This window comes from Saccostrea echinata, unplaced genomic scaffold (genome assembly GCF_033153115.1).
Source record: "Saccostrea echinata isolate AGI-Se365-2 ecotype Australia unplaced genomic scaffold, CSIRO_AGI_Sech_v1 ptg000041l, whole genome shotgun sequence".
NCBI lineage: Eukaryota > Metazoa > Mollusca > Bivalvia > Ostreida > Ostreidae > Saccostrea > Saccostrea echinata.
Genome location: NW_026889790.1, coordinates 3912058 through 3935848, shown reverse-complemented (window position 1 = coordinate 3935848; position 23791 = coordinate 3912058). Strand labels below are relative to the sequence as shown.

The 23791-nt window shown below is 33.9% G+C and overlaps 3 protein-coding genes and 1 pseudogene across 4 annotated transcripts; 1 reads left to right on the top strand and 3 right to left on the bottom strand.

Annotated features, from left to right (window-relative positions):
• Positions 1-1982: 1982 nt before the first annotated feature.
• Positions 1983-3542, bottom strand: LOC133200853 (uncharacterized; annotated as a pseudogene).
• Positions 3543-8251: 4709 nt separating this feature from the next.
• Positions 8252-11080, bottom strand: LOC133200852 (uncharacterized). The gene is made up of 4 exons (XM_061336668.1): positions 11063-11080; positions 9689-9764; positions 9298-9394; positions 8252-9052 (listed from the first exon to the last, which is right to left on the bottom strand). Exons 1-4 carry the CDS (start codon positions 11078-11080, stop codon positions 8338-8340), a joined length of 906 nt encoding a protein of 301 aa, XP_061192652.1. The 3' UTR covers positions 8252-8337.
• Positions 11081-12858: 1778 nt separating this feature from the next.
• LOC133200789 (splicing factor 3B subunit 5) lies at positions 12859-14606 on the bottom strand. The gene is made up of 2 exons (XM_061336587.1): positions 14526-14606; positions 12859-13521 (listed from the first exon to the last, which is right to left on the bottom strand). The coding sequence occupies exon 2, from the start codon at positions 13494-13496 to the stop codon at positions 13239-13241; it is 258 nt and encodes an 85-aa protein (XP_061192571.1). The 5' UTR covers positions 13497-13521; positions 14526-14606; the 3' UTR covers positions 12859-13238.
• On the top strand, positions 14605-22486 carry LOC133200788 (regulator of chromosome condensation-like). 2 transcript variants are annotated; one of them, XM_061336586.1, is made up of 11 exons: positions 14605-14719; positions 16829-16901; positions 17015-17211; positions 17501-17680; positions 18012-18156; positions 18305-18376; positions 18576-18734; positions 19118-19234; positions 19691-19840; positions 20065-20170; positions 21896-22486. In XM_061336586.1, exons 2-11 carry the CDS (start codon positions 16829-16831, stop codon positions 21960-21962), a joined length of 1266 nt encoding a protein of 421 aa, XP_061192570.1. In that variant the 5' UTR covers positions 14605-14719; the 3' UTR covers positions 21963-22486. The 2 variants fall into 2 exon arrangements, with proteins under 2 accessions (XP_061192570.1, XP_061192569.1); XM_061336585.1 differs by lacking the exon at positions 14605-14719 and adding an exon at positions 15880-15996.
• Positions 22487-23791: the final 1305 nt, after the last annotated feature.

Sequence of the window (23791 nt, the reverse complement as noted above, 5' to 3'; positions counted from 1 at the left end):
TCAAACCTCGAGCTCCATAAAGAACATGATTTATTTGCATTTTTCAAGAGCGATAAAACGCGTTCTATCATATGTTCTTTCTATTTATTATAATATCCATTCCCATTTTCTTATTTGTAACATTGTACGTAGATGTATTTAGTAAATCACTGTGTTTTAAAATTTCTGACGTGCCATTATCGTCCAACGATTTGAAACTTTAATAAACACATAGATTCAGATGTTGCGACTCAATCAATCCACGAACCAGATCCGCCACTAATGTCATTAGTTTAACCGGTGCCAGGATCATTTGAGTAGAGTTTTGTTATTTCATTTGGACAAATTTTAAGTAACAAAACACAAAACCGCATGTATATAAAGCACATAGAGTATATATTTTTCCTTTATCTGGTCCTTTTTATTAAAAGTGAAAAAATTTATCAAGTAATCGCTATTACAAATGAGGGTACCGCTTTCCCTTAGGAATATCTTCTTGTTTATTGAGTAGTTTTTGACTGAAAATATGCGATATCATGGAAGGAATTCATAACAGTGTAGGCTACAGATATCCAACCAAAATTGATATCCTCATATTTTATAAGTAAAGATACATGTATAATTAGAAATATTTTTTTTATGTTTGACTTTAAAAACATACTGTGTATATCTAAGGTCAGGTAATCCCCACTTTTTAATCTTTTTGAAAATAAAAAAAAATATATCCAGCTAACTCCCAAATGAAAAAAAAAATCTGCTCAAATGAAATCATAATTAGTACAAATAAGAAGTACCGAAATAAATTCTACAATTTAATGATTATAATCAGCAATAATTCTGCCATCATTTTCATGAAGAATCCACTTTATTAATCGTTTTATTATGCATGTGTTAATTTTTATTTTATACAAATAATTTCCGTTAAAGTTGTATCTATAAGTTAGATAATTTTAAAAGGCCATAGAGCGTATATTTAAAAAAAAATAAATAATAATTCTATCATTTTTTAAAGCAAGATCTGTTTATCGTTAGGAATTTAGAGTTTGCTGTGTATTACTTTTAGTTCAGAGTCGAGTGCATCATATGCAATGGTACTTTTTCCCCGCATTATAACACAAACACGCGATTTCTTTCTTGTCACAATTTATGTCCGGCATCATATAATACCTCCATATTTTGGCTAGGATCTCGGTCAATATAAGAAAAATATAATATCTCCGAACAACTTTTAATTTTTTTCACACAGTTCACAAGAAAACACTTCATTCGTTTGATTGGCATAAGCTAGAAATCGGATCGAGTTTTAGCAAAGAAATAAAGAAGCAAACAAACATGCATATCATCGTCAACGCCATTTTCTCTCGATTACATCCAACATTCAAGAAGAGATAAAGAGTACAGAAAACCGAGAACACAATGAATATTCTATGTGCATAATAATGATATGCGCAGCTGTATGCGCAGTAAAATTGTTTGTGTAATTTTTAGTTTCCTCTGCCCGTGCAGTTTTTGATTTTACGTTTGTTTATTTTGTACCAATTAATCGTGTAAAAAATTTCGGATTCGTGTATTCTTCGTTATGTTCGTGTTAAAATCTTTCAAACTATGTGCAATTTTTACCGATACGTGCATTTTTATTTTACTCGTGTATATTTTTCATCAAGCTCGTGTATAAAATCGTGATCGTTGTGCAGAAAATAATTTTGAAGCAATCGGCGTGCCATATTGCACTCCTGACAATTTTAGCATCATTTTTGGGCATAACTTTTTTGTTAATTGAGATATCAATGAGATATTTGGCAGGTATTTAGACACTATCTAAAGACATATGCTGAGGCATAGAAATCTATTTTCATTGCCTGTATTTTTAGTGTGGGTTGATAAATATGCGTTTGGTCATTTTTTTTGAATTCACCCTGTAATAGGATAACTTTAGGCTTTGTCAGGGCTGTGTGTATCCTCTGTTCTATTTGGTACAGGTACCGCATACATTGGTGTAAATCTTATGACAATGGTAGATCATTCTGGTGGACCTCTTCGAATACTTCTATATCAAAGGCAGTCTTGGAAATGAAAGTCTGTTCATCTGTGCATATGGATAGTGTTGGATTAGAAAGTGCATCTAAAATGTAAGAGCTTAAACTTGGACTGCGTAGAAGTGATTTAAAACCCTTTCTGTATAATTTATACACTCTTTTGAATAACTTATTTTGAGCTCCACCATGGATATTAATCAGGAACATGTTGTTCTGAGGAATGAAAAAGTTAGGACAGACCCCCTCATATGTCCATTTAATTATAAGTTTAAAACAGACCCAGAAACACTCCAGGAGATTTTGTGGACACCAGCAAGGTATTGTATTTTGTTGAATTACCCAAAACACAGCTGTTTTAATGTGATAAGAACACAACAATTTATCACTGTCACACACTGCATTGTTGATAACTTCTCTTAGGAATAATTTAAGTAAACCATAAGTTAGGAATTGACAGTGATTCATTGAGTTCACAAGCTTTTGCTCTGCCATAGAGAAAGAAATTCTCCATTCATTATCAGTATGATTTCCTAGTTTGTGTCCCATCGCCACCACGTGACATCCTTCTCTGAGTATGTTCTGAACAACAAGAGGCTGTGGTCATGAGTGACATCTGTCGATCCATTTGGAGGCAGAAGGGGGCCAAAAGTCGCACACAAAACAATGAGCAAAGTCACTTTCTAAACCAATACTTTCTATGCATCTATAACTACATGGTCCATGTTCAGTTGAATCAGAAAAAACATGGGAGAGAGTGACTTGTCTGTACTTAGAACTAGATATATAGAATTTTTCATTCATTCTTATACAAGCTGAGATGACAAATTGATTGTTGGTCGGTGTTACTACTTGAAGCAGAGTAAATCCTGGTGGACTTTCAGAACAGTCAGCTAAAATCAGTCTTTGCCTATCTAAATTGTACTTCTGAGTTTGATTCAGATTCCAGATCACTCGGTCCTCATTTAACCAGAACATTTTATCTAAATCTGATCCTTTGATTCTGAATCCCACTTTTCTACTTCCACTCAACATTTCACGTCTACCGTCATTTTTCATTTGATTTGTCATCATCTCCCTCAAGTCCACTAGTTCTCTTCTCATGGTCACCTGTTGTGAGGTCCCCAATATATGACACAGTCCCACAAACATAGATTCTGATACAAGATGTGTTCTGAAGTCACTGGAACAATACAATAAACATATTCACCAGTAGATACAAAAAAGCTTTGATATTAGAAGTACATTATATCCATGATACAAGACATAAATTATCTTAATTTATTCAGTTATTTTTTGATTGACATCAATTCATATTTTTTTCACTTAAGGCTATTAATTTTAAAAGTTTACTTCTCATCTATCTCATGCGTAATAAAAACATAGAATCAACAAGCATATAAATGACAGATTTCCATCAATCGTAAATAATCCAGTAGCTAGTCTCAAGAAATACGATATTTTAAATGCAAAGTTATTCCTTGAAAACTTGGTTTGTTTTAATACTCACAAAGAAGTGAAAGAATCCATTTGGTATTTAGATTTTTCTTCTTCTATTTTAAGGCTATGGGAATTCTTGCTTGCTTTTAGTTTTACAGATCTTATCTTGTATTCTTTATTGATTGTTGACTCTACGGTTGTCGGGCTTTAAAGGGACACACATTCTCTCGCATGAAATATGGAGATAATGAACATTATTATATGATTGAATAATTCCTATCTCTCTGATTGGTTGAGATCTAACAATAAAGAGAAAATACGACGTTATATTCATATGAACGTGACCTTCCAGGAGAATGCAAGGATTTATTTTCTCTACATTGGTCTAAAAATAGATTGGGAAATTTCAGTTGATAAAAATAGTTTTGGAAAGCTATTTCACTTGCTACCGACTTCCACTCAGGTGAAAATAACATTAGGGAATATATAATTTGGGGTGGGTAGGTGTGTAGGGACCCCCCCCCCTCCAAACAATTTTTTTCTAAACGTAAATAATTACTTTTAATTTAGACTAAAAATATTCATTGAAAGGCTGGTCCCCCACTAATGGACCTTAATACCCCACCCCTAACGTACCCCTCCCCAACCCCAAAACAAAATTTGAAGTTAAAAAGAATTCTCTTTTCGTGGGGGCTAATCAAAGATTTTTTCAGCTGTCAATTTCTCTGATAATGCCCCCAACCCTTTCAAAATCTATTCTATAAAAGAGCCTGATATTATTTCTTTTTTTCGTAACAACTAAAGTAGATTTAAAAAATTCCAAATTAATACGTCTGGTAATGTTTATTTATCCCTGCTTCTCTCATTGCATTTGGCTAAGACGTCAGCAAATGTAAATAAGTAAGATGGCATGAACTGCTGAATGAGTTTGAATAATTAAATCATTGAATCATATAATAAGACAATTATTGTTTTTGCAGTCAATATGATGATTTAACCACCTTCGAAGTACAATATTCACTTGGCCCTTCGAGCTCGGTAAATATTGTACTCCTCAGCTGGTTAATCATTGTATTGACCTCAAAAACACCAATAATTGTATAGTATATTCAGGCTCAAAGTCCATTCAAACAATACAAATCGGGAGCAGAGCAAACACGGACCTCCAAACACATCAGAGGTGGGGTCAGGTGCCAAGGAGGAATGAGCATCCCTGCCGAGCGGTCACACCCGCCTTGTGCTCCCTGTCATGATCGGGAAAAAACTGGAAAATCCTTAGACAATACAGTGTGTAAATAGTGGCCTAACACTATCGACCATAAAACTTGCGAAATGATGACTTCAAACGAGACTGTTGAAATCCGTGTTTCATTATCTAGTTTGTCAATTAGTAGCTTGCCTAGTTTTGGAAATTGTTCATAGGTAGAGCATGCTCATGCGTATCGAATAAACTGAGAGACATAAACCCCATATGCAGGTAGTAAGGGTATATTGCTACATCAGTAAGGAAAGTTGATAATTGAAAAGTTGAAGTCGTGATGACTTCAACTTTTCAATCGTCAACTTCCCTTACTTATGTTTATCGTTTATCAGAAAGCTTTATCATAAAGCTTTGTTGTCAGGTTACCATTAGTCTTTTTCTACAAAAATATATAAAATATGAAACAGATGTGTCAGACTCTGGGGTATCTTTCATTTCATTCATTTCAAGCTCACTGGGATATATGAGTCAACATATGAATGGTAGTTCATACATATTATTCATCTATTATTCATACTCATCTAGGACATATAACAAATGTATTCGATGAAATGTGAAGAAAAGGAACAGAGATCATACTCAAAGTCCATTTGAACAAAACAAACTGTGAACAGAGCCATCATTTACCTCTGAAAAACAGAGTGGGAGCAGGTGCCATGGAGGAATCCCCTGTCTACCGGTCACACCTGATGTATGTCCCTTGCCATCATCAAAATGATTAGGTAAACGGAAATGTCTGTATACAAATCATTGTGAAAATAATGGCCGAATAATATGTATGAAAGACGTCAGATTACATTCGATTTGAAAAAAAAAGATTGTATTTGTAAACAAAGTCATTGTATCTGATATAAAATTTGCAAAATGTTGATTTTAAACGAGATTGTTGATACCTTTGTTACATCAAATCATTTGTCAATAGCCTGCCTAGTTTTAAAAATTGTTCGAACTTAGTATAAGAAGAAACTTGAAGACATAAACTCCATATGCAAGTGATAATGTTATAATATTACATAGATAAGGGAAGTTGGCGATAAAAAAAATTGAAGTTTAGTTGTTAGTTTGCCATCAATGTCGTTTTCTAGTAAAATATTCATATGTGAAGCAGATTTGTCAGATTATGTGGTGTCTTTTATTTTGAGATCAATTTGATATATCGAATCATGATGACGAACAGTGTCAATCTCAAAAATCTATAAAAAATACATGTAAAGAGGGCACAAAACAGGGACCCCTGGAAATTTCTGAGGTGGGATCAGGTGCCCAAGAGGAATAAGCTGTTGACCGGTCATATCCGCCATGAACCATATGTATAGATTAGGTAGATGAAACATTCCGTAGTCAAAGTCTGTATAAAAACAAAGGTCCAACAATTGGTATGAAACACGTCTGCCAACATACGATCCAATGGCAGATTATATTTGCTAACAAGGTCATTATAACAACCATAGAATTTACGAAATGCTGACATTAAACGAGGTTGTTGAAATCCGAGTAACATCAACTTATCTGTCAGTAGCTTGTCTTGGTTTATAAATTGATCGTACTCGGGGCATGCTCAAGAGTGTCAAATAAGTTGGGAGATGTAAACACCATATGCAGGTGATAGTGGGATATATTACTATATAAATAAGAAAAATTTGACGATGGAAAAGCTGAAGTCATCTCGTTTGTCATACAGTTAAGTTATTAGTTTGCCTTTATCGTCTAAAGTCAGTAAAACAACCAAATGTGAAACAGATGTGGTAGACTCTTTGGTGTTTTTATATCAAGTTCACTGGGATATATGAATGGAAGTAACTATTGTTGATAAATAATAAGTCGTCGATATACATGTATCTAAACGTCGAGTTGAAGGCCACAGCAAGTGTTTTCTTCTTCTCATATAGAAGTTTTTGAATAAATTCTCCCTCATAGGAATATAAAAACAGGTCGGCTAATAAAGGAGCACAATTAGTGTTCATCGGATTTCCAACAGTTTGTTTGAAGACCAGCAGGCATGCTTATGAAAATTTCCTGTGTCTTAAGACGTGTCTTAGGATATTACTTAGGACTATCTTGAGATACGTCTAAGAGTGTAAAACGAAAGTATCTTAGGAATATCTAAGTTAAGATATCGTAAATTCCGTTCTAAACAGTTCTCTTTTCTTGTAAAACACATTAGTACATGTTGTTTCTAGGTCCATATGCCATCATATGCATGTGCGGATGTGAGTGGTAAATGGGGATCATTGGGTTCGATCCCCTGGGATTTTTGGATGAATTATATATATCTGTAAAGATAAGCGACAGAACCCTCCCCCCTCCACTTCCGCGAAAGCACACACACACACACACACACACCCTCACACACACACAAGAAAGGGTTTATAAGGTTTAGAAAAGTTGATGGGTTTTTCCCCTCGATTGTCAAAAAATATCCGAGTCTGAATTTTTTTAGTGACACCCCCCCCCCCCCCACTTTCGGAAGAAATACATGGATCCACATATGGTATGTATTAGCAAATTTCACATATCTAATCTGTAATTGTGCTATTTCATCGATTTCCACTACAAAGTAACAGTTTAGTCCATTCTTATCCATTTCATGTTTTAAGCTGTGGTCCCAGTATACACTGCACACTAAAAATTTCTAATTTCATGGTATTTTATGCATTTACAGTGATCTTTCCTTAGATCTATTACTAAATAAATTAAAATCTACAGTAAATTACTAAAATTCTTATCAATTAATGCACTTTAAGCATTTTTTCAGTCCACAATCTAAATGAACCTATCACGATTTGTATGTATCTTCCCCACTTAAGTAAGGATCTGTGATTTCTGGTCATCAAAAAATTGTTGTCTTTGGACATTTCTCCTCGGGGTAAATGACTGGATCCCAATAATGAAATTGGAATATATAAACTTAATATTTAGAGTCCTTAATTAAATGCAAGTTCATCCGAAATGCAATTAATGAGCCTTACAAAGACTATGTTGTTATCTGCTTTGTCAGCTGCATGGGACCAATACATATTGGTCATGTTATCTACATGTATTGGTCATGTTATCTACATGTATCTAATTCTTTCATCACTTCTGAATGAAAATAGAAAGAGAGATTTTTTTCATATTGCCCCTCAACCGTTAACATCTACCTTATATTTTTAATTCACTCTGACAGTGTCAAAGTTTTCTCCTTCGTATTTGACCCTCTAAATCTTCGAAAGAATTCGCAATGTTTCTGAATATTTGTCATCATTTGAAAGATCGGGGTTCCTTAGATGTCGGTCCTTCTAAAATAAGTTATTTAAGTTCGTCGTTGACTATAGTTGAAGCGGTAAAGAAGAACATGGTCGAACCGTAGGAGGTTTATGTTTAAGATGTTCGATGTCCTGGGTTTGGGTTAAACACATGTATATGACCCCAACTCCTTCCCATACAGAAGCATCGTCTTAACATATCTAAATAAAAAATACATATATACACACAGAAATGAAGAAAATAATTTATCAACGTAAGCTTTTTTCTACAAAAATAAAAAAAAAAACCATTTCACATTGCAATAAAATTACTTAGTAATAAATAGGCTGGGATAACAAGGTCAGAACTTATAATTTTTACAGATAGTTAGTCACACATTTAAAGTTTCGCAGGATCTCCCACCGTCCTGATCATCTCCTCTTCGTTCAGAAGGTCCTGGATGTCCACCGTAGAAGCGTCAAACGAGCTCTCCCACCGTGGCTGGCTGGAGTTGAGTGGACTATCACAGGGGACAAAACTCTTATCCTGCTGCCGACGCTGTCTTTCTAAACCTTCATACAGATGAGATCGGGACAGCTTTTGGAAAGTTTCCCGGATGTAATCCCAGCGTTCCTCGTTGCTCATGTTCTGTATCGTGGGTTGAGCGCTGGGGAGGAAGGTCATTGACTCTTGAGGGCTGAGATTTGACCTTTCTGCACTTTGAGGTGCTGTGTTTAGAAGGGGTTGTGTCTGTTTATCTGTATCATGCGTATTGTTGTTGTGTTCTGTTGTTTGTCTGAAATAAACGTCTTGTTTCTCCTTCTGTGTGACTTTGGATTGTTGTGTTATTTTCTGCACGCTGTAGTGACCTAATTTTCTGACCGTCTGCAATCGAACACGTCCTTCACTGGTGACGTCATAATCGCTCGTTGTTTCGCGTGTTTTGCAGACAAGACATGGTCTCATAAAAAAGTATCCTGTTCCAGTTCCCACACCTATTGATATCCACACCCAGATGTTTCCAGATAAAACAGCCAGGACGAGGATGACGCGAAGAAATGTCAGGATCACGTGAGCGGCCGATAAACCGAGGTGCACTGGAACTTTGTGACGTCTGAAACGAATATAAACAAATTAATATCTTAGAGATTATTTGTTCAGAAATTTTAGTGGGTTTCCATGCACTATTGTAAGAAAGGATATTTAATTACATCCCTAAGAATCCTTCGTGAAAGGATTTTAAAAAATGAATTTTGCATCATCATAAAGACTTTCATGTTTCCTGGCAGCGGACCAATTTTATATACAAGTGAGAGAAAAAAATCAATCTACATTGTAAAAAATAAATAAAGGAATTACCTGTTTTGAAGTTTGAATTCTTGGATTTTCATAAATACTGTGATGGCTTCGTGTAGAAACGAAATCCCTGTACTAAACAATATGGCCCCCACCAAACCTAGTAGATGGATAAATGAAATTTTTAAAACCAAATTTGGACGTTGTTGCTATGCAGTAGCCAGCACAGTTATAGATGCAATGTTTTCCTAACTTTTTACAAAAAAAAAAAAAATGGCGTTCGATCTTTTAAAAATCATAATGAAGAATTTGATAATTGGGAGAGAGAGTGTGTTTATTTTTCTATTATATAATACAAAAAATCTTATTTTAGTTTTTATTCCTTAATTTATATTTTTTAAATAACTGTATGGAAGAACAATATTTATATATAAGTTATCACATGAACACTTACCTGTTACATTAGACGTCTTCCATTCTTCAAATACAAATGAAGAATTGTGTAGCGAAATATCTATATTGTATCCCACCTGTAATAGAGTTCATAAAAAATTGTATCAGAAAATATTTAAGGTTTCTTTCATAATCCTTTTGTTTAAATTAAGTCATTTTACGTTGCAGGATTGTATACAAAAATGCTTTATAACCAACTAGATTTAACCATACCATTTTCTTTACAATTGTTTTCCAACACTGATCAAGCTGACAGAAAGCAAGAGTTTTATATAATTTTGAATTGTTAGAGTCGACATTTACTCAACAGAAGCGGGGATCTTAATTAACGAACAATTAAAAACAAACAGTGTAGCTTTTACATCATTAACAGTTTTAATCATCCCTGTCTTAATCACGTCTGGTTAATTAGCAAAGTTTATATATGGAGAGATAATTAGTACTCATTTAAATTAATGTGCAATAAGCAATTAATGTAGAGTTATAGTCTTTGCTTCAGATCCTAATTTTGATTCAGGTATTGTGTATTTAAACATATTTTATTGAAACATAATCAATAGGATTGGACACAAGTTTTACCAACTTAGAATTGTCCTCTCCAACACAAACAAAATGACATATACATATACACGTGATGTACAACCAACAAATGTACAATACAAAAAAAGTGCAGGGACATAAGAAAAGGGGGGGGGGCAAAGAAAGAAGGAAAGGGGTTGTAATAGATACAGAATGGTTACGCTGGGTATTCATAAAAATCTTTTCGATTTTTTAATATATTTGTGTACGGCTTTAACTATGTTCATATTATTTTGTTGTCCCAAGTTTGAGTCCCCAAATAGAATTGTGTCAAGGTCTATTGTTCCTTTGTTATTTCTTATAGTGTGAAATAATTCTAATCTTATTTCAGCATAATTCTTACAATACAAAAAAAAAGTGTTCAGTGTTTTCATTGGTATATCCACAAGAACAATGAGTGTTATCTGAAAGCCTGACTTTGAACAGGTCTGACTTCAGGTTAATTAATCCTCACTATTTCTTGTTGATTAGTTTATGTTTCATAAAAAAACGAACTTATACCTTTGAATTTTCGAAGAATAAACCCTTACTTTCCTACAATATATGTGTGTACAAGTATTTAAAAAGATAAATTATTCCTAAAAATATATTTCGGAGAAGGGGGGGGGGGGTCGGACCCCAAGCAATGTTGTGTCAGATGTTTTAATTGTTTTGAACATGTTTTATTAAATAAATTAAAAAGGACTGGAAAGGAGTGTATCAGCTGTTGTAGAGTTGTTTGAAAGGTTAATAAGTTGTGTTTCTGGGACATCGCCTCGCAGGTGACATTTTTCTGATGGGTACTCTTCCCACTCACGTATTCATCAAAAGTCATCTTCTTCAAGAATTACCAACCATTCTTTATATTGAATTAGCGAATTGGAGATCGTAAATAAGCTGAATAAATTTTTCAAAAATACTGTAAAACTAATCACATCAAGAATTTATTTCCGTGACAAATCGACGTCTATGTTCTTCCAACATGGCTTTTGTCACTAGCCACCGTACAATATTATATGTGACAGGAGACCGCAAAAGAATAAGCATTAGCATCTTGTCCCCCTCCTCAGAGAGAGAGGGAGAGAGAGAGTGCAGTTCAACTTTCAAAGAACATCAACCCCGTTAGAAATCTATCTCCACCATAAACTAGTGGTAATATCACTGTAACAACCACAGTGACAGAAATACTATTTCCATAGAATTAAATCTAGTATCTCCAGTAGACCTGTGGTACTGACATTCTAACATTCCCCAATACAACATAAATTCTCACACTTCCACAGCAGCAAGTTAAGAGGATAAAATCAACAACTGCAAGTTTTTAGGATAAAATACTATATAGGAACATTGTACATGTATTATGATATATTCATGTATTGGATTTTTTCACATAAAAAGTAAATGATCTTAATTTTTCTTACTTTTTTAACTTCTATTTATATCCAGAATATTTAAGGAATCACTGTCTAGTTAGTAGAGTATGCCAGGGCATCAACGATAGTTGGAAACGTGGGATAATTTGCATAACGGGCGAAGCCGATAGTTGGAAACGTGGGATAATTTGCATAACGGGCGAAGCCCGTTATGCATAAATTATCCCACGTTTCCAACTATCGTTGATGTCCCTGGCATACTCTACTAACTAGACAGTGATTCCTTATACTTCCATTTCATTTTAAAATAAAATTGTAAATTTAGATTTTAAAAATGTAGACTAATAGATTTAAATTACACGAGACCTCACATGTCAATTTCAATAGTCCCCGCCCACTGACTTCAAACACAAAGACAGCCGCACGAGAATTACATGCATATTAGGCCTCCTTAGAGTCAGACACAAAGACAGCCACACGAGAATTACATGCATATTATGCCTTCTTAGCTACTGACCTTTCGCTTGGCAAAATTTGCATTCCGTTAGAATGATCAAGAAATCAACTCTCCTAACTTTCAAAGAGTTATCACAGAGAAAACAAATAGAAATGGAAATATATATATATATATATATATATACATATATCTATTCTAAAACTACAGTTTTAATTAAGGAATGAATTTAATAGCTACCCAATTTATATGGTATAAAGTGGGTTGGGGCAGTTTACGCTTTATAAACCTTATAATTTAATTTTCATTTAGTGTAAGAAAAAAGATGAATGCCCTTAAAAAATGACTTCAAATTGTACAAAATTTTAAATGTAACGTCAGGCAGATCGATACGTTTTTAACGCAAGTCAATGTGATGTAGGCAACCCAATTTATACGACATAAAGTAAATTTTTTATCCAATCAAATAGTGCATTACAATCAGAATTAAATTATTTGAAAATATAAAATTAAGATGAACCATTCAGCAAAACATGATGTAAAAGACTTGTGTCCATCACATTGGTGTGTTGACTTCAGCTTTTGCCTGACTGTTTGGCACATGTTTCTGACATTTTAAACTGAATATTTTAATGTCAATGTCAGAGCAATTTGACTATGCATCAATACTATAAAAAATAAAATATATTGCAACATGATATTCTTTGTCAACAAAATGCAATATATCATGATATGGATATTATTGTTCAGCCATATAGTTTGAACGTAAAACAAAGAATTAAAGCATTGTATTTGTGTACCTTTAATAAATACATCTAAAAGTTTCCACATAACAATATTAATTTCAGGAAAATCCCCACACAGCTGTTTAAAACAAAATTAGCTTTACTTTTCACATGCTGATACATAATTAGGCTACACAGCAGTAGTGACAAAAAAATCTTCAACCTAAAATAATCTGACCAGTTATAATACACTCATAACTCTAAATCTCTTCTTTCTATAAACATTACATAAATGAGAATAATATTGGAATGAAAATCAAAGGATGATCTTAAAAGTACATATAAAACAAATGAATGATCCTTGAAAATTAATTATTGTGTATTGTGCATTTCAAATAACATGCCATCTCCCTTTTCACAGAGTTCTCCCCCCTAGAAGCCTCAATCCTCTGGCCTCTCTGGTGGGGGTCCACATGGCTGTAACATACGCTCCATCAAGTTAAATCGGACTCTGGCTTTAGACTCGTTTTCCGCTAAAGCAAAATAGTTTAGCATGTCAGCATGTCCCATGTACGAAGCCGCACTGTCTCTGTGTTGATTGGTCAGCCACTCCCACTTGTTTGTGTCAGCATGACCAGTACCAATGTACTTAGACTGCAGGTGCTCTAACTGACTGTGGATGTTGTATCTGTCTCCCATTTTATTCTTAACTGTTCAAAAGTAACTGAAAATAATATTCAAAATGAAATAAATCTTTGTTATCAGGTCGGGCACAATCTCTTGATTAAGCTATATAGCTTGATTTAGCTATATAGCTTTATTAAGCTATTCAGAATAGCTTGATTTAGCTATTTTATCACACTTTTTTCTCAAATGTGTTATTTTCCAAGTATGCACAAAAAGTCGCACCTTGGTGCAGTGATGATATTCAACCTTGAACTCTTATGAAAATAATGCATGTAAAAATCACTCATCAAATTGCGTCTCCTTAAGAGACTTTGTACTCAAAGTTCTAAAAGTTTTGGGGCTATATAAAGCAGCTGATACAGTTACTTCTTCAGTGAAATTATAAAGGAGGCCAATTATGGTCAACAAGATAATTGATTGGTAATAATTCAGTACAATGAGAAGCAATCATACTTATCCATGCCTCAACGCACACAAGGTAGTGTACAGTTACCCAAACAATGGAAATTCATCTTTTGCTTAAAAGTATTCAAATGCTGCAATGTTAGAACTATCTTTGATTTGGGTTGTTGATCTGATAACCCATATTAAATATATGAATAGTCAAATACTTGCGACTTTTTGTCTATTTTGTACAAATAAAATTTTTGTGAAAACCTGCATATAAATAGCTTTATCAAGCTATTTTGAATAGCTTAATAAAGCTATATAGCTATTTCAAGCTATATAGCTTGATCAAGAGATTGTGCTGGACCTGGTTATAGCATTTATCATGAAACAAGTAAACTATACACCTAAGTTGATGCAGTAAATTGATAAATTATAGAAAAAAAAAATTATACTAAACAGTGAAATCTACCCTCAGTGTAGAGAACTGCATTTCCTTCTTATCATAATTTGTATTTCGAATTTCCTCTAACTTTAACATCATTATAAGACAAAAATACAGCGTCAAGTAATGAAAATGAATTATGTGTATGAAATAAATATTCTTTAAAGAAAAAAGTAGCTTAAACTAAGTGAAAATATTGTTTGCCATACCTCGAATTTATAAAAACCAATATAGACTTGGTTTCCTACAAATTTTACAAAGCTCGACGTTTCACCAACGCTTTTTCTCACCATCGGGATCGTAAAGCGGAAAGTTCCGGAATATTGCGCGGGACTTTTAAGCGAAGTAAATAACATTTATTGTAAAGAAAACAGACCTCATAATTTAATAGTGTAGTCCAAAGGTATGTATAGCCGAATAAATTTTGCATAAAAATTAGTATACAATGGTTCCGTGACGCTATATTTTTTTAGGAAGTGCACGTGTCAACTTCATAGCTCGAAATTCCTCTGCATCAGTCAGGTCTCTGGTTTAATTTAATTAGTGTACTATAGTGATTAAGAGTCAAATTATTAAAGTGAAACTGTGCTTTCCCAAATTTTACCAAATTAATAATATAACTCGACGTTATATGAATCTTTTCAGTAATAATCAACATATCGGAAAGAAATTTCATCTCCTGACCAGACTTTGTGTTTGCTCTGAGTACTTTCAGATGTTTCATCAACATTTATATTAAACTGTAAATTGGTTGTCAAAAATATTATGTAAATGAGCTTTTCTTCACTTTTTTAAGTACCATGGATGGTTAGTTGTTTTATGTTAGTTTACTTCTAAATCACTTTGCAAGATGTTCAGTATGGAGATTATATATAGATATTAGATAAATAACATTAAATTTCTTTTAAAGAGAAGGGGACGTCCTTGTAGAAAGAGAATTTTATGCCCCTCTGTATACATGGTATATCTTATGTTTGATAATGGTATTACAAATGGAGAAAAAGTAGGTTTGACCAACTCAAGAGATTTTTTTAAGTCGGAAACAAAAAAACCCCACACATTTGTTTTATGTTTGGCTTTTCATATATATTATATGTTGTACAGGTGCTTATTTAGTGGAAAAGTTTGATAGATGGAATTAATTTAAGAGATTAATGGAGTAAAATAGAATAGATTTTTAGAGATGAGGAAAAGATAAGCAAAAAGTAGATTGTCCAGGTAATTAATGCCTGCTTTTTTATCATGTTTATGTGTAAATCTGGACTGAACTGTGATAAATGTCTGCATTATCAGGCAGTCACATTAAATGTCATCTTAGAAAACAGAGCCTAGAACACCTGTGATAATTATATAAACACATTAAGTTTATTCCCAGACATATATATATAAGTAATTATAGGTAGTCTGAGAGAGAAATTCAGCATGACCATTAATTCAGAGGTATTGAATCATTGGGGTGGGATTTATCCTGTGGGGGTCAGTTGACATTGTGTAATTGTGAGATAATGACACCTGTCCATCTGTGAGTGAACTCAGCTAGGGGTAATTACCCCTGGTGACAATTGTTCAGGTGATATATACAGGTACACAACAGGTAGGTTCTGCAAACCAGTCTCAATCATGACTCTCTCTGAGGAACAACAGAATTTCATCTTCCAAGAGGGAACTGTTTTACAACAGGTAAGTAGTTGGGGGGGGGGGGGGGATGAGTGTTTCACAGCAGGTAAGTATTGTGTATTGTAAGTATTGTGTAAGTATTGCTGGTTGGGGGGGGGGGGGGGGGGGGTCAGGGCCATGCAGAGCTTATTTAATAAAAAAAAAAAAAAAGGGGAATTGACTTGTTTTTACATATGTTATTTTTGTATGAAGATGAATATAAATTGTTACATAATTGTGTAACTTGTTTTTTCTGTGTATTTATTAAAAATGTGCATGTTGGAATGAATGACTGTCCAATAGTTACAAATAGAAGTGTTTGAATTAATTTGTATCATACTAAAACATAAGTTGACAGTACAGGGTTTAATAACTACTCCATGCAAGTCTGGTAAAAGGTTCTAGCCTCAAGTGACTTCATTTTTCCCATATTAAGATAAGAATCCTCATAATGTCAAGTAGAATGAATTTAAAATTTGGTGCATTCTAAGTTACTGATAATTTTAATGGACAGACCGACACCCCATCACTACTGTAAAAGCAGAAATATTCATTGGGGATTAAATTTTGTTTATTTTGTTAACAGTTATCAATGAAATTAAATCCCACACAAAATTTTTGATGACTATATATTGAATAGAGTTACTTTCAATTTTCGAAACAACAAAATTTAATGCTACAAAACCCTTTTAGATGACAATTCAACAAAATTTTATCCCCACGAAAATTTGTGCTTCTACAGTATATACCGGGGGATATATAATAAAATATGGATCAACTCTTGCACAATGTTTTATATCAACTCTAAAGGCATCTCAATAATGGATGACGTATTACTCAGTTTTTTAAATTACAGATGCCTGGAAGAGGGAGAAAGCGAGCTCGGGAGTCGGAGGGGGAAAATAAGGTCGCTAGTAAGAAACACAAAAGTAAGTTATCAGGTTCAGGTATTTCTGGTAAAGATGAAAATAATTTGTGTCTTCTTCAATAAAACCATGATGATTGCTGTACTATGTTTATTGTATTGTGTTTCTTTATTTAGTAACACACCCCTCCCACCCTGATGTGACGGTTACGGGTGTCGTCCTGGCCTGTGGGGAAGGAGATGTCGGCCAGCTTGGTCTTGGTCCTGATGTCATGGAAAAAAGTCGACCTGCTCTTGTCAACATTGAAAATCAGAAAATAGTTTCAGCAGTAGCTGGGGGCATGCACACTGTGTGTTTAACTAACAAAGGCGAGGTAAGTATTAAAACTTGAAAATGGATAGCTTTAACTATTGTTTTAAGAAACAATATTGGGAATTATGAAAGTAAATTTCCTTTAGATTGAACAGTAAATTTTAAATTGAGAGTTTTTCTTCATTCCCTCCACAATCTCAATTTGTTTTAAAATTGCTTGCATTCTTGCTTTCCATTGAAGTGTTTTATACAACTGAGGTTAAATTTTTTTGCTGTACTTATTTGCTACTTTCTCTTTAAGGTTCGTGCAGTGTACATTGGCGGTTATGATTGGTTACTTTCACTTTCAGGTGTATACCTTTGGGTGCAATGATGAGGGTGCTTTAGGGAGAAACACGTCAGAGGAGGGGTCTGAAACCCTCCCAGGCAAGGTGGATTTCCTCGGTCGAGGGATTCAGCTGTCTGCTGGGGACAGTCACTCAGCAGTACTGACAGATGAAGGGAAGGTCTTTGCCTGGGGAAATTTCAGAGTAAGTATAACTGTTGTGCATATTGTTTTGAAAAAAAGGAAAACATTAATTTACAGGTTTTCCACATCCCTGTGTAGCTGTAACTTATTTGATAGACAGAAGATTTTATAACTATGATTTATCTGTTTTCTGGATTTCAACAAATCCTTTTTTCTCAATTGGTATTTAAAAAAAAAGAAGCTTAAAGTGAAGAACAAAATCAGTGATGATTAGTTTACTGTTATGTTTAATTATTAAAATCCCTAAAAGTTTCTTCACATGAGTTAAGTGAATTGATCATTTCTCCACATTAATTAAGATGATTGGTCATTTTTTTTTTGTCTCTGTGCAGGATGCTAATGGTAAGATAGGGCTGACACCAGATGGCATCATGGAGAAGCCTATAGAGATGTTACCAGGGGAAACAGTCGTCAAGATCGCCTCCGGTGGGGATCATCTACTGTGTCTGACAGAGAAGGGAGAAATCTACTCCTGTGGTGAGAATTCTTATATACGTGTACTCCAACTATGTTTATCATGTTAATATTGACAAAAAAATAACTATATGGATAGATTAGCTATGATGTTATTAAATTTTTTTTATAAGATTGATCCTATAGCACTTTTACCTATCTTATTTTATAGGGTGTGCTGAACAAGGACAGCTGGGAAGAGTGGCAGAGTGCTTTTCTGTGCGAGGAGGAAGGAAAGGTCTAGGTAGGATTCACTTGATTTATTTTTCTTTTCAATAACAAAAACATAGTACACAGACAGAATATACTGAATAGATAGGTATTGTTTCCAATTTGCATTTTATCTACAGTTTATAAATTCTTGGATTACCTCCCTTGTAGTATGGTTTCTAAGTTTTGGTTTGAAAAGTTGATTTAAAATCACATGATTTTTTATTTTGCAGATTATATATTAAAACCAGGTGTTATTAGATGTTTGCGACATAAATCTAGGAAGCGAGTGTTATTTGATGATGTGTTTTGTGGACAGTACATGTCGTATGCCCGAGAAAAGGAAACCGGAGCTATATATGCCTGGGGTCTCAATAATTACTATCAGCTAGGTAAGTAGAGAAACAGACAATCTGAAAAACAATTTTAAATAACTTTATTATAAGAAAAAGTAGAACTTGAAGTACATGTAAATACTAATTCTGTTTTGAATTTGAGCTATGAACTACATAGCATAAACATGACAAAAACCTCTAGATCTAAAATGAAATGTGTTTTGAGCACAAATTGCATGAAATGATAAAGAAGTAGAATATCAACTGATATTTTTTCTATCTTTCATATCTTCAGCCTCCAAGATCTAAAAACAAAGAGTTTATAAATGAAAGTTGAAATTGTTGAAATGAAATATTTTTTCACCTTCTTTTTATTATCCATACTTTCTAGCCCTGATTTGATTATTATAATGTAGAGTTTTCTTGTATATTTCTGTCAGGAACCAATGACCTTGAAAACAGATTCGTCCCCGAGTATGTCACATCTATGTCGGAGAATATCAAAGTTATGATGGTCGATGCTGGCCAACATCATGCCATTTGTCTAGACACTGCCGGTAAGTCATAAATACAGTGATTTACATGTTACTCCATGAAGGTTACTATTTCATAATAATAGAGATAAATGGAACAGTTCTATCATAACATAATTGCACATTTTGGACCAGAGGTTTCAGGATATGGGAATAATGATGCAGTTTATGATGTCATAATGCATTGACAAGCCAGAAAGTTATGTTATTTTCAATAGATATAAAGCCATAGTGATACTCAATGCATTGTCAACTTAAAGTCAGCAGTTGATTTTTCAGAAATTTACAGGGCAAAAAAAGGCCTTAAGTGAACATTGCTCTGTTTTGGTTGCAAGAAGGCCATTTACCTGCATGGCGGTTGCTTTTTTGAAAGAATCATTTTCGATTCAAAAGTCACTGATATCAATTTGACAAACTCTGTTTATGACATAATGGTGTAAGGAAATCTAACCTACTCTAATTCTTTTGATGATGTTTCAGGGAAGGTGTACACAGTCGGGAGAGGAGAATATGGCAGACTCGGACATGGGGATTCCAACGAGGAAAAGAGAGTCCCCGCTGTCCTTGACCTTCCCCCATGTAAACAGGTGGCAGCTGGACAGGCCGTCTCCTATGCTCTTACTGAATCAGGTATATCAATTATATGTCGTTATATCTAATCTCACCCCATCCCCCTTGGAAACAATTCTATATCCTCACTCAATCAGGTACAACAATATTAATTATATCACAACCCCCCCCCCCCCCCAACCCCCAACCCCCCTTACAGGTGGTCTCCTATACTCTTACTCAATCAGAGCTACAACATTTTCAATTGCTTTTTTTTAAATTGTTTTACATTCATTTACTTACAGGTGAAGTGTATGCATGGGGTATGGGAACCAGTCAACAACTGGGGTCTGGAGAAGATGAAGACATTACAACACCTCAGAAAATGACAGGAAAACAACTTAACTCCAGGTAGGAAAAAATGGATTTAGTCAGTAAATACTATATCTTGCCCTCAAGACCTAAGATTGGGGTGGAGATGGGAAGAGGGTCACATTGTTATGATGATTCTTTGTCTCTGCCTTTCTTCAACTCTAACCTTGCTTTGAACTTTTGAAATATACTTAGCTTTAAGGTAGTATGACCAAGGAGTGTGTCATAACTCTGATTCAGAGTCACAGGGATTAGAAATGTATAAAATTCTTGCTGGATCCTTAACTAGGTATGCATTATTATCTTGTACAGCAAAAAAGGGCAGGCTATGGTGATTCTGCTTTAAACAGGTCTAGGCGGCCTCCGTTTTTGGAGGATAGCTTAATTCAATATGGCGGCCAAATTTTTTACCATATATGGAAACCGCATTGCATTGTGGGATAGTTTATCCTCCAATTTCAGAGGATAACACAGGTAATTTTCAAACGCCTCATGCCTACCTTTAATCAAAAAGTGCAAGCACCAGAGTACATGTATATTAAAGTTCAAACATTAAACTATCGATTGTATGTGGCGATTTGAGATTCTATGTCTAGAATTTTTACAATACGCTTTCAAAGTTGGCACTTCTTGTACTCCATTTTTACTTAATATTTCTTGGCATTTTGTTATATTTTTATGCTTTTCCCTATCAAGACAAATAAAAAGGGACTTAAATAATATTACTTTCATATTTTCTCTTAATTTAAAAATGAAGAAAAAAAGAAACACATAAGGAAACGTATTTTAAACACAAAATATACTCTGCCTTATAATTTAAGCAATGAATGAATATAAATTAAACAGATAAATAAATAATATTATAAAAAAAAAAAAAATTATTTGAAAAGCATATAAATAAATAAAATAGATAATTTAACATGTTTACTAAGAAATTAACATTATTATATACATGTACATACAGATGTATAATAAATTAAAACAAAATATTACAAAAATGATGTGTTTCAGAATTATTCATTAAATGAAATACTAGTAATACATAAACTTAATTTTTCAAAAAAAAAAAAAAAAAAAAAAAAAAAAAAAAAAAAAAAATTATCAACATTTGTAAACCATTTTACACATAATTACGGTACAGGAAAATCGGCTTGGTAGTAATTAACGTCTCAGACAGGTAAGGGTGATCGTTGTTAACTAACCTTTAAAGTTTAATTAAAACTAAAAAAATTGATTGACAGCATTTACAAAATAAATTATGTTATATTGATTTAATATCTAGATTATCCATCATCACATGAAATTTTACGTTTTATTTGTTACGGTTCATAAACAGATAAATGCAAGAGTTGCTGTTATTTGTTTGGTTAAGAGTTAACTGCCCTTTATTTTGAAAAATCCGGTAGGTGGCGACACCTCTATCCTCTGTTTTTAGAGGATAAAATCTATCCTCCAAAAACAGAGGCCGCCTAGACCTGTTAAAATGCTCATCAGGTTTAAAAACGTGTAAGAGTGTTAGGATCTCATTCTTTGAACAAGTAAATGATTTATCAGAGGATATGAAGTGACCAAAATAAAAATCATTTGGACAAGCCCTGGTTTTTCTTTTTTTTCCTTAATTGCAACTTGGGCCCAGTAAAGGATATTGTTATTTAACCACAAATATTAAAATGTATATTTAATTTTTTTTGGCCTTGTATATATATACATGTAGCTCTTGTAAATTTTTGTTTAAATTGTGAATTGTTTACATTTTTTTTCCAGGAAAGTGATAGCAGTGAGTGGGGGTGGGCAGCACACTGTACTTCTGGCCAGTGAGGAAGCCTCCTGATGACTTAGATCACCATAGCAACCAACAGTGCAGCAGTGAATGTCAGAAACTTTTAGTGCAGCAGAAAAAAAGCAGGACTTTTATCTTCTCCATCACTCATCACACGCAGATCTCACCAAATCCTGGATAATGTTCATTTGTTTATACTGAACTTGTATTATGATTTATGAAGCCTTCTGTGTTCCCTCTAGTGTAAAATTGTCATTCATAAAATTACAAAATTGCTTGAAATTATTTAAATAAAATAGAGAATAGAATTATATGAGTTAAATGTAATTTATGTGAGATTCAACAAATGGTCTATAAATGATGATGTTTGTTACTTTATGTATGCGAGATCTTGTACATTTTAATGCAATCATGTTTTATCCACAGGGTCCATGTCTGTTTAATTACAGAATGTCTTATACAATACTTTATAGTTTGTATAAATCAGTAACTCAATGGTCTTGGTCTCTGTGATTTTAAATTGCTCATTTTATATCCCTGTCATTTTTATGTCAATAAAATTTTACTGAAGTCTTTGTAACTTGTGAAATATTACTGAGAAAATCAAGTTGAAAAATGCCCTAATGTCTTCATGTGTCATGTTCTCATGCTGCTGAGGAAGGACGTAAGGGAGACAAGGCCACTACTGTACAGATCCAGGTTACAGAATTACCATAGAAGCAGAAATTTTATTGATTCCATTTTGGCATTTTTAGCAAATGTGTGTCGCTAAAATTGTATATCGATAACAATTCCATACTGGATATCACTGTCATCTTTCTAGGCATTACAAAATTGCTAAAATTAAATATTTAAGAAAAATTGCTAAATCTGCAGCTAGCTAAAAACTCCACACATGCTATCAACAGAGATGTAGCAACTCGAAGGAAAGTGTCCACAATTCATATCTGTGAGTGGCCGGAGGCCTGTTCAACAGAGCGAACGTTCGCAAGCTCTCACGAACATTTCTGTTGGAAAGATAAGGAATTTTGGCGAGCCCTCACGAACGTTCGCTCTGCTGAACAGGCCTCTGGTATATGTAATACTGGGAAAAAGGTTTCAAAGTAAACAGTATGGAAGACGGGGACTAGCAGTTAAATATATATAGATGCATATTTACAGTACTTGCATCAGATGCAGATTCTGGCTTAAAGATCTGAAGGGTCTGTTGTGATACTTTGACTGCACAGTCACTGCACATGGTAATGGCTTCATGTGTTAACTTGGAAGTCTCATGATTAGAGGGTATAGACTTTATATAATACCAAAAAAAAAGACACCACTCATAATATGATCCATCAAAATCGAAGGCCTCTGAAGCGTGGATACTGAATAACGTTCATATCTGCATTACCTCCTCCTAAATCGCCTATATTAAAACACCAAATTAAAACAAGTATCTACGGTATATTTTCTAGAAAATATGTATTTCTCCACCTATTCCATCTTCATCATTCTATGCAATTGGTTTGTGCTGTTTTTACCATACATGTTCAAATCACATATTTTTCAAGAAAAAAAAAAGAATCTTATGTAGACTATTATTCTTTGGTAATAAGGTAAAAGGGTTGGGGGGAGGGGGGTTGTAGAGGGGTATATTATCCATGTGCCTGTATTAAAATGGGAGGTAAAGATATATCCCTCAACAATATGTGTACATAAATCTCGTTTGAAGTCTACATTTAATTGTTTAATTGGATCAGCAAGAGGGCCTACCACTCTCATTTTGCCACCCAGAACCGCAATGCACCCCCTGTCTTCATAATTGCCTTTTCCACTATATGTGGTCAATGTAATGGTTTCAACCAAAGGGGGGGGGGGGATCCCATAATTTCAGTGTT